This window comes from Lycium barbarum, chromosome 4 (assembly GCF_019175385.1).
Source record: "Lycium barbarum isolate Lr01 chromosome 4, ASM1917538v2, whole genome shotgun sequence".
NCBI classification, from domain to species: Eukaryota; Viridiplantae; Streptophyta; class Magnoliopsida; order Solanales; family Solanaceae; genus Lycium; species Lycium barbarum.
Window position 1 is genome coordinate 60,956,361 of NC_083340.1, and position 10,630 is coordinate 60,966,990.

Sequence of the window (10,630 nt, forward strand, 5' to 3'; positions counted from 1 at the left end):
TAAATACGACCATGAAGGACGGTCCGGAAACTGAAATACGGACCGTAAACCAAGTTTACGACCACTGTGCACTTCAAATAAGATTTTCAAGTCATTAAATAAGGGGACCAAGGCTTATTTCATTTCACTTCTACATCACACTCCTTCTCTCTAAAACATCTCTCTACATATATTCCATAAGTTTTCAAGGGTTTTTAGTGATCAACAACACAAAACAAGTGAATCAAGTGTAAGCAAACCCATTAAAGATCATTCAAGTCAAGAAATCTCATTGGAGATAAACTAGGGTTTTGCTCAAAGTGAGTATTATCAACTAAAGCTTGTTCCTACAACATTTCAGGTAAGATTCTTGATATTTATATGTTGTTTAATGTAGTTAAGAGTTGAAATATTTGGATTCTAGAAGAGTATAGAAAAATGAGTCATGAATATGGAATAGTGTTATTTTGAGAAATAGTATGAATTGAGCTATGGGTCTTGATGTATTGTGATGTAAATACGATATAAATGATGTTGAGAACATGAGGTGAAAAATGTATGTAAATGGACGTCGTGTGTGTTATGGCCATGGTTATGGATGAATTGAATGTAAGTCTAGAAATATGGATAATGTGAATGAGTAATGGCTATTGTTATGGCATCGTGAATTTATTGTTGACGTTTGGGAGTTGAATTACGATATGGAGGAATGTTGTATAAATAAAGGAGATGTTGTCCAATTTTCTCTAGCTTTAGCCATTTATGCTAGTTGTCGATTCTAACGATAGTATGACCTTGATGAAGGTATAAACGCAAGCGTCGAAAGGGAACGTGCAAGTGTTATATATTCGAATGAAAAGGTATGTAAGGCTAACCCTTATTTCATAAGGAATGGTTCTTTGGCCAAACATCTAAATCCTCTATACGCGTATGTTGTCTTCCAAATGAATTGATCTTCTGAGCTTGTAAGCTCACGAGTCTTGATACGCTACGATTGTACTAAGTTTCTCGTATTGCGAGTAGGCCTATTAAGGTAGAAGAGGTGGATGACGATAGTAGTGATAATGCTATTGATGATGACTATAATGATAATAACGATTATTATAACGATGATTAAAAGTAAAGATGTTTATGAGCTATTATGTATATGTACGAATATTATAGAACCCCGAGCTTATGAGGCCGGGTATGATATGTAAATAAGTATGTATACGATTACGTAACGCGCGCGCACCTCCACAGAGGGTAAGGATAACCCTAACGCCTTGGTAGGGCCAGGTAGATGTAACCCTGAAGCCTTGGTTGGGCCAGGTATGAGTAACCTTGAGCCTTGGTTGACCAAGTATGTATGAAACACCGATCCTACGTGGTCGGGTATGCTATGGAAATGCTATGTATATGATATGAGTACGAATATGATATGACTATGTATATGAATGTGAATAAGGGCATGTATACGAATACTAGCACAAATATGGTACGGGTACTATCACGGAATACGGATAATGATGTATGTACACAAATATGTATTAGCAATGGAAAGTTCCTATGAAAGGCAAGTAAGTGCATATGACGACAATATTGCCATCTCCCATCCTATGCTATTTCTTATGTTGATATTTATGCTTCTATCTTGATATTGATCATGCTTTACATACTCAGTATATTCTTCGTACTGACGTCCTTTTGTTTGTGGACGCTGCGTCATGTCCGCAGGTGCACAGGGAGACAAGCTTGATCCATAGCTGCTTTCTCAGAGACTTCATAGCACAGCTCCATTTCATTCAGAGCCATAGCTTTTGGGTACTTATTCTTTTGTGTACATAATTGTGGGCATAGCGGGGTCCTGTCCCGCTCATGTGATATGTTATACTCTCCTTAGAGGCTCGTAGTCACGTGTGTATGATTAGACGTGTTCGGCCGTGTCGTTCTATAGTTTGTATATCTTTTGATAGCCTCGTCGGCTTATATACATTTGATGTGGCATAGATGTCAATGATGATTTAAAGATGTTGTCGTCTAATGGGACTAGCGTGATTAATAAAAATAGATGTATGTTTAATCGTATGGCTCACCTAGATGTAAGTATATGTGTAAGCCAAGGGTGCCTGGGTGGGCTAGCACCGGGTGCTCGTTGCGGCCCTCTAGACGGGTCGTGACAAAAGTGGTATCAGAGCAGTTCAATCCTAGGGTGTGTCTACTAGCCGTGTCTAGTAGAGTCTTGGTTATGGATGTGTTGTGCGCCACACTTATAAATAAGAAGCTGCGGACATTTTAGGAATGATTGACCTTCTTCCTTCACAAGAATCGTGCGATAGAGCTACGATATATGAAATTCTTGTTCCTTAATCGTGTGTTGTGTATTTCAGAGATGCCTAAAAAGAGAAAGGCTACAACAGCCCAAAAGGGCCAGACGGTGGCAGAAAAGCTGGCTGAAAGAGCACCGCCACCGGTAGTAGAGGAAAGTGAGTCCCAGAGTGCGGCTCAATATCAGTCCTCCCAGACAGTGCCTCTTACTGAGGAGCGTGAGGGAGATTCAGCCCCAGTTCCAGCACCTCCAGCTCCTCCACCAGATGCTTCGGGCCAAGATGTGAAAGAGGCCATTAATTTGTTGACTCAATTGGTTGCGGCCCAGACTCAGAGGCAAAGTTCAGGGCAAGGTGATAGGGCTGTTAGTGCAAGGGCCCGTGACTTCATTACTTTAAACCCTCCGAAATTCTTTGGGTCAAAGCCGGAGGAGGATCCTCAGGATTTCATAGATGATATGTTGAGGACGCTTCGATTGATACATGCTTCAGACACTGAGTCGGTGGAGCTAGCGTCATATAGATTGAGAGATATCTCGATCCAATGGTACACAGTTTGGATGGCTTCACGGGGAGCCAATGCACCTCCCTCGGTATGGCAAGAGTTTGTTGATTCTTTTCTCCGTCATTATATGCCTCCAGATGTTCGGCGAGCTAGGGCCAATAAATTCTTAAATTTGAGGCAGGGTAGCATGGGTGCTCTAGAGTATAGTCTCCGCTTCAATTCCTTGGCCAGGTATGCATCAGCCATGGTAGCGGATATGGGTGACCGGGTACACCGATTTGTGAAGGACCTAGGACCACACTTGATGGATAGATGCTTTACTGCGTCCGTTCAGGACGGTATGGATATTGCACGCATTCAAGCACATGCTCAGAACTTAGAGGAAAGCCTACAACAGCGGAGAAGTGAACGCGAGCAGGATAGGGGTCATAGCAAGAGGGCCAGATCTTCAGGCCCGATGAGTGAGTCCAGAGGCGGACATAGGCAGCAGTTCCCTAAACATTCAGGCTATTCTATGACCAGTGCACCTCCACGGTTTTCAGGCCAGAGCCTTGATAGATCTGCTCGTTCAGGGCCGAGTCTGAGTTATTCAGGACCTCAGTTCAGAGATGATTCAGGCCAGTCAAGGCCACCTGTACCACGATGTTCCCAGTGTGGGAAGTTACATTGGGGTCGATGCCGATTGGGTTCAGACGTTTGCTATTCATGTGGTCGACTAGGCCATATCATGCGTGATTGCCCCTCAGTACATGGTAGAGGTAGGACCCAGCCATCAAGGTCGGTAGCCGGATCTTCAGCATCTGTACGCCCTACGGGGCCAGGTTCATATGCGCCAGTCGGCCATAGTAGAGGCATAGGGAGAGCTCCCACTTCTAGCGGTCCTCAGCACCGTATTTATGCGTTGGCTGGACGCCAAGATCTTGAGTCTTCTCCTGACGTGGTCACAAGTATATTATCGGTATTCTCTCATGATGTGTATGCTTTGATTGATCCGGGCTCCATATTGTCATATGTTACTCCATATATTGCTGGTCGATTTAGAGTCGAGCCGGAGTCGATCAAACCTTTTGAGGTGTCTACACCCGTGGGTGAATCGGTAATAGCTAGCCGAGTATATAGAAATTGTGTGACTGTGATTTATGATCGTCGTACCATGATTGACTTGCATGAGCTAGAAATGGTAGATTTTGATGTCATTATGGGAATGGATTGGCTGGCTTCTTGCTATGCCAATGTTGATTGTAGAATGAAAATGGTTCGTTTCCAATTTCCGGGAGAACCAGTCTTAGAATGGAAAGGGAATACGGCGTCACCAAAAGGTAGGTTTATTTCCTACTTAAAGGCAAGGAAAATGATCACAAAAGGTTGTATTTATCATCTAGTGCGAGTTCAAGATATAGAAGCTGAATCGCCAACTCTTTAGTCGGTTCCCGTAGTAAATGAATTTCCGGATGTGTTCCCGGAAGAGCTTCCAGGCCTTCCTCCCGAGCGGGAGATTGACTTTGCTATTGATGTGTTGCCAGACACTAAGCCTATATCTATTCCCCCATATAGAATGGCACCCGCAGAACTGAAAGAATTGAAAGACTTGCTTGAGAAAGGCTTTATTAGGCCTAGTTCATCCCCGAGGGGAACACCCGTATTGTTTGTCTGAAAGAAAGATGGCTCCTTGAGAATGTGCATTGATTATAGCCAATTGAATAAGGTGACGATTAAGAATAAATATCCTCTCCCAAGGATTGATGATTTATTTGATCAATTGCAAGGTGCCAAATGGTTTTCAAAAATTGATTTGAGGTCCGGGTATTATCAAGTGAGAGTTAGGGAGAAAGATATCCCCAAGACAACCTTCAGAACAAGATATGGTCATTTTGAATTTCGGGTAATGTCATTTGGGCTAACGAACGCGCCGACAGTATTTTTGGATTTGATGAATAATGTGTTCAGGCCCTTCCTGGATTTATTTGTGATCGTGTTTATCAACGACATCTTGGTGTATTCTAGATCCGAGGCAGAACATGCAGATCATTTGCGTACTGTCCTTGGAGTCCTTCGAACTCGAGAGTTGTTTTCAAAGTTTTCCAAATGTGAGTTTTGGTTGAATTTGGTAGCATTTTTAGGGCATATTGTTGCAGCCGATGGTATTCGAGTGGATAGTCAAACGATTGAGGCCGTGAAGACTTGGCCATGGCCCACAACTCCTATGGAGGTTCGTAGCTTTCTGGGCTTAGCAGGTTATTACAGGAGGTTTGTTGAAGGCTTTTCTTCTATTTCTGCACCACTCACAAAGTTGACCCAGAAATCAGCTAAGTTTCAATGGACAGATGCTTGCGAACGTAGTTTCCAAGAGTTGAAGGATAGATTGACTTCTGACCCAGTCTTGACACTCCAGAGGGATTGGAAGGATATGTTGTTTATTGTGATGCTTCAGGTGTTGGGCTAGGCTGTGTATTGATGCAACATGATAAAGTGGTTGCGTATGCTTCAAGGCAATTGCGGAAACATGAGCAGAATTATCCTACCCATGATCTAGAATTAGCCGCGGTGGTTCATGGATTAAAGATATGGAGACATTATTTATATGGTGTTCACGTGGATATTTACACAGATCATAAGAGCCTTCAGTATATCATCAAGCAGAAAGAGTTGAATCTACGGCAACGACGATGGTTAGAATTGCTAAAAGACTATGATGTTGATATTTTGTATCACCCCGGAAAAACAAATGTTGTGGCTGATGCCCTTAGCCGTAGATCGATGGGAAGTCTATGTGATGTATGACCAGAGAAGAGAGAAATGGCCCATGAGCTCCAACAGTTAGCTGGCCTAGGAGTCCGAGTAGTGGACTCAGGTAGCAGTGGAGGTACTATTCAGAATTCTACAGTCTCGTCGCTAGTAGCAGAGGTGAAGGAGCGACAATATGAGGATCCCATGCTAATGCAGTACAGAGATACACTCCCTCAGAAAGAGGAGTCATCATTTGATATTTCAGGAGACAGAGTTCTCCGATGCCGAGGCAGATTATGTGTCCCTGATGTGGCAAGTTTACGCCACCAGATTTTGAGAGAAGCTCATTGTTCTCTTTATTCTGTTCACCCCGGAGCGACGAAAATGTATCATGACCTTAAGTCTATATATTGGTGGAATGGAATGAAGAAAGATATAGCGGAATTCATAGCTCAATGTCCAAATTGCCAGCAAGTGAAAATCGAGCACCAAAAGCCGGGTGGATTGTTGCAAGCTACAGAAATCCCAACTTGGAAATGGGAAGTGATTAACATGGACTTCATTTTAGGCTTACCCCATTCTCGACGTAAGTATGATTCCATATGGGTGATTGTGGATAGACTCACAAAGTCAACTCATTTCTTACCGATCAGAACGACCTATGTGGCAGAAGATTATGCTAGGCTTTACCTTAAGGAGATAGTGAGACTCCATGGCGTTCCGGTATCTATTATCTCCGATAGAGGGACTCAGTTTACGGCTAACTTTTGGAAATCTTTCCAAGAGGGTCTAGGGACCCAGGTGCGCCTTAGCACGGCCTTTCATTTGCATACCGATGGACAAGCCGAACGTACTATTCAGACTCTTGAAGATATGTTACGGGCATGTATGATAGATTTTGGAGGTAGTTGGGATGATCATTTGCCACTCATTGAATTTTCTTACAATAACAGTTATCATTCTAGCATTCAAATGGCACCGTATGGGGCTCTATATGGGCGAAAGTGTAGATCCCCAATTGGGTGGTTTGAAACCGGAGAAGCCAAGTTGATAGGTCCAGACTTGGTCCAGCAAGCCATAGAGAAAGTCAAGCTCATACAAGATCGGTTGTTAGCGGCTCAAAGTCGTCAGAAGTCCTATGCAGATAATCGTCGAAGAGACTTAGAGCATTCAAAATCTTATAGCCCTCATGGCTGGATACTTAACCCTCATGGTATTGTGATTTTCTTATCTTTCGTGGCATTTTTCCTTGGTGGTAGTTAAAATCTTTCATAGCCCTCGTTGCTAGACATATACTCCGAAATCCAGATCTCAATAGCGGTCTGGACCTTCTTTAGCGAAACGCTTCCCGCACATGAAGCAAGGTTAGAAAAGGAATCATCTTCCGATGTCATGGGGACCTGCATCAGAAATGGGTTAGTTTTCTCCTATTTTAAGTTGATCCGTGTTGCCGGCGCTATCGCATCTTCGGCTTTCTGGACCAGAAACCCCTTTAGCTCTGGTATTTCAAAAGATAAACTTATTTTCATTATGCAGAAAAATCATTTTGTAATGCTACCGTAAAGGTATCTAATTTGTGGAAAAATGAAAGCATGATTGATTGTCATGACATTCGCTTTGAATGGAGGAGATTCCTTCTTCCGTGACTGGGGCTTTTGCTTCCTTACGCGGAAATTTTGAGAACTTTTCTCAAAAATTCTGCCAAGCTTAAATTTCGATCTATCAATTTTTATGCCGAATCTTTCGGGAAATTTTGAGGTCTCTTAAATATTTTTGTCCTAGTTTAGCCAGATTTTTTGTAGTGGCTTGACGGCGCGAATTTTTGAGATCCTCTCAAAAATTCTGCCCTAGTTAGGCATGCATGCTTCTTTGTGAAGTCCTATCTGTGAGGCTCCCTAGGGGTTTCTTAGGTTTTTTTTTTAATGTGACTGAGCTCAAAGAGTGCCTACATATCCTGTCGCAGTAGGAATTCAGGTTGAACGTAGTTTAGAAGTAAACTAATAGACTTTTGGTTTTTACTAATGAAGTGACCGGGTCCCAAATGGACTGCTTGCGTATCCCACTATGGGGAAATCAGGTCATATTACAAAAGATGTGTAGTTTTTCCCTTGTGTAGACTTGTGTAGTTCATATTACAAAAGATGTGTTGTTTTTCCCTTTCTATTACAAAACAGTTACAAACAAAAGGAAATAACTAATACAAGCAAAATAAAATGAAGATTACAAGCAAAGAGTACTATTACAAACTGAGAAACTCCTTCTTCATGCATAGTAGCTCTTGGTTGCATCTGAGTTGATCGGCTTCGGCCGTTCTTGACCATCCATTTCTGCCAAATACTACTGCTCCTCCGGAGAGTACTTTGCGGATTACGTAAGGCCCTTGTCAGTTGGGAGAAAACTTCCCTTTATATTCCTCTTGTTGTGGAAAAGATCTTTTGAGCACCAGTTTCCCGATCTGAAAGAGTCTGGTCCTGACTCGCTTGTTGAAAGCTCTTGCCATTCTTTGTCGGTACGATTGACCGTGGCATACTGCAACCATCCTTTTCTCATCGATTAAGGCCAATTGCTTATATCGAGCTCGAACCCATTCAGCATCGTCTAATTCTGCTTCCTGAATGATTCTCAGGGAAGGTATCTCAACTTCAGTAGGTATGAATGCTTCGGTTCCATAGACCAGCAGGTATGGAGTTGCTCCTATTGAAGTCCTGGCCCTAGTACGGTACCCCCAATAAGGGATAGGGCAACTGCTCGTGCCCACCCTTATGATTATCAGTCATCTTCCTCAATATCTTCTTGATATTCTTGTTGGCTGCTTTTACGGCTCCATTCATTTGCGGCCGGTAAGTTGTCGAGTTTCGATGAGTGACCTTGAATTGCTCACAGATATCCTTCATCAAGTGGCTGTTTAGATTTTCTCCGCTGTCTATTATGATGGACTCAGGCACACCGAATTTGCATATGATGTGGTTTCGCACAAAGTCCGCCACCTCTTTCTTTGTTACCAATTTGTGAGATGTTGCTTCCACCCACTTGGTGAAATAGTTAATGGAAACCAAGGCGAACCGGTGGCAATTCGAGACTGCGGGTTCAATGGGTCCAATAACATCCATGCCCTAAGTGACGAAAGGCCATGGTGAGCTCATAGCATTAAGCTCACTGGGGGGGACCTTGATCAAATCACCGTGGATCTGGCATTGATGGCACCTTTGCACATATTTGCAGCAGTCACTCTCCATAGTCATCCAATAATATCCTGCTCGTAGAATCTTGTTTGGTAGTACGAATCCATTCATATAGGGTCCACATGTCCCCACATGTACTTCTTCTAGAAGTTTGGTGGCTTCGCTGGCGTCTACACGTCTAAGCAGACCCAAATCCGGCGTCCGTTTGTATAGCACTTCTTTATTTGGGAAGAAACCGTTCGCCATTCTTCGGATGGTCTTCTTTTGTCCATTTGTAATGCCTTTGGGGTATTCCTGTCCTTCCAGATACATTTTGATGTTGCTGTACCATAGCTTGCCATCTGGCTCAGCTTCTACATAGTAACAGCGGGCATGTTCTTCTTTCAAACTTATCCTTAGCGGGTCGATGTGATTGCTTTCAGGATGCTGGATCATTGATGCTATTGTGGCCAGTGCATCAGCAAATTCATTCTGAGCCCTTAGCGTATGTCGAAACTCGATCTTTTTGAACTTCTTGTGCAATCTCTGTGCCAGGTTCACATATGGTAAGATATTTTCATTCTTAGTGTCCCATTTGCCTTGTACTTGATGAATCAGGAAGACAGAATCTTCAATGAGCAATAATTCATTGATGTCCATATCTAGCGCAATTCTGAGGCCTAGTATGCAGGCTTCGTATTCAGCCATGTTATTGGTACAGCGGAATTTGAGCTTGGCGGCCATGGGGTAGTGTTGCCCATTTTCTGATAGCAAAATCGCTCTGATTTCGGAACCTTTGTAATTCACTGATTCGTCAAAGAACAATTTCAACCAATATAGGATTCTGTTGCTCCTTCTTCTATAGCCAACACCCCTTCGTCTGGGAAATGAGTATGATGCGATTAAAGCTATTCATCCACCGGGCTTGCGGCTAGTAAGTCAGCCAAGGCCTGTCTTTTGACGGCTTTCTGGGCTATGAATACAATGTCGAATTCACTCAACAGCATCTTCCATTTGGCCAATTTCCTGAGAGGCATGGGCTGACGGAATATGTACCTCAACGAATCCATCTTGGATATGAGCTGAGTGGAATATGAAGACAAATAATGCCTCAATTTCTGAGTTGCCCAAGTTAGAGCACAACAAGTATTTTCCACTAGCGTGTATCTGGCCTCGCAGGCTGTGAACTTTTTGCTCAGATAATAATAGGCACGCTCCTTTTTCCATTCTTCATCGTGCTGTCCTAACTTGCACCCGAAGGCCTTTTCTTCAACTGATAAGTATAGCAGCAAAAAACTCCCCGGCCTTGGTTGTACCAGGACTGGTGGGTTTGACAAGTATCTCTTGATAGTGTCAAATGCCTCTTGGCACTCCTCTGTCCATTTTGTAAGAGCATCCTTTTTCAAAAGCTTGAGGATGGGCTCCACAATGATGGTGGATTGAGCTATGAACCGCCCAATGTAATTTAACCTTTCCAGGAAGCTCATGACTTTTTTCTTAGTTTAGGGAGGAGGCAAATCTTGAATTTCTTTGATCTTTGTCGGGTCTAGCTCTATGCCTCTTCGGCTAATTATGAATCCCAGTAACTTTCCAGCCGGTACCCCGAACGCACATTTGGTCGGGTTCAATTTCAAATTAAACTTCCAAATTCTATCAAAGAATTTCCTCAAATGTGTGGTATGCTCCGAACTTTCCCTTGACTTGATAATAACATCGTCCACAAAGACTTCAATCTCTCTAAAGATCATGTCGTGAAAAATGGTGGTCATTTCCCTCATGTATGTTACGCCGGCGTTCTTGAGGCCGAAGAGCATTACCCTATAATGGTACATTCCCCATGGGGTGATGAAGGTTGTCTTCTCGGCATCCTCTCTATCCATTAAGATCTAGTGGTAGCCAGCGAAACAATTTACAAACGATTATAACTCATGCTTGGCACAATTTTCTATGAG

At 43.0% G+C, this 10,630-nt stretch overlaps 1 protein-coding gene across 1 annotated transcript; it reads right to left on the reverse strand.

The window, feature by feature from the left end:
* Positions 1 to 7,900: 7,900 nt before the first annotated feature.
* Positions 7,901 to 9,386, reverse strand: LOC132637515 (uncharacterized). The gene is made up of 2 exons (XM_060354594.1): positions 8,685 to 9,386; positions 7,901 to 8,128 (listed from the first exon to the last, which is right to left on the reverse strand). Exons 1-2 carry the CDS (start codon positions 9,384 to 9,386, stop codon positions 7,901 to 7,903), a joined length of 930 nt encoding a protein of 309 aa, XP_060210577.1.
* Between the last annotated feature and the right edge of the window lie 1,244 nt (positions 9,387 to 10,630).

Bases quoted from the DNA above. Each gene is read 5' to 3' on its own strand.
- LOC132637515 (XM_060354594.1), bottom strand. From the start codon at position 9,386: ATGGCTGAATACGAAGCCTGCATACTAGGCCTCAGAATTGCGCTAGAT. The intron at 8,129-8,684 runs GTCCCCCCCAGT...AGAATCATTCAG, and splicing joins TCCACGGTGATTTGATCAAG to GAAGCAGAATTAGACGATGC.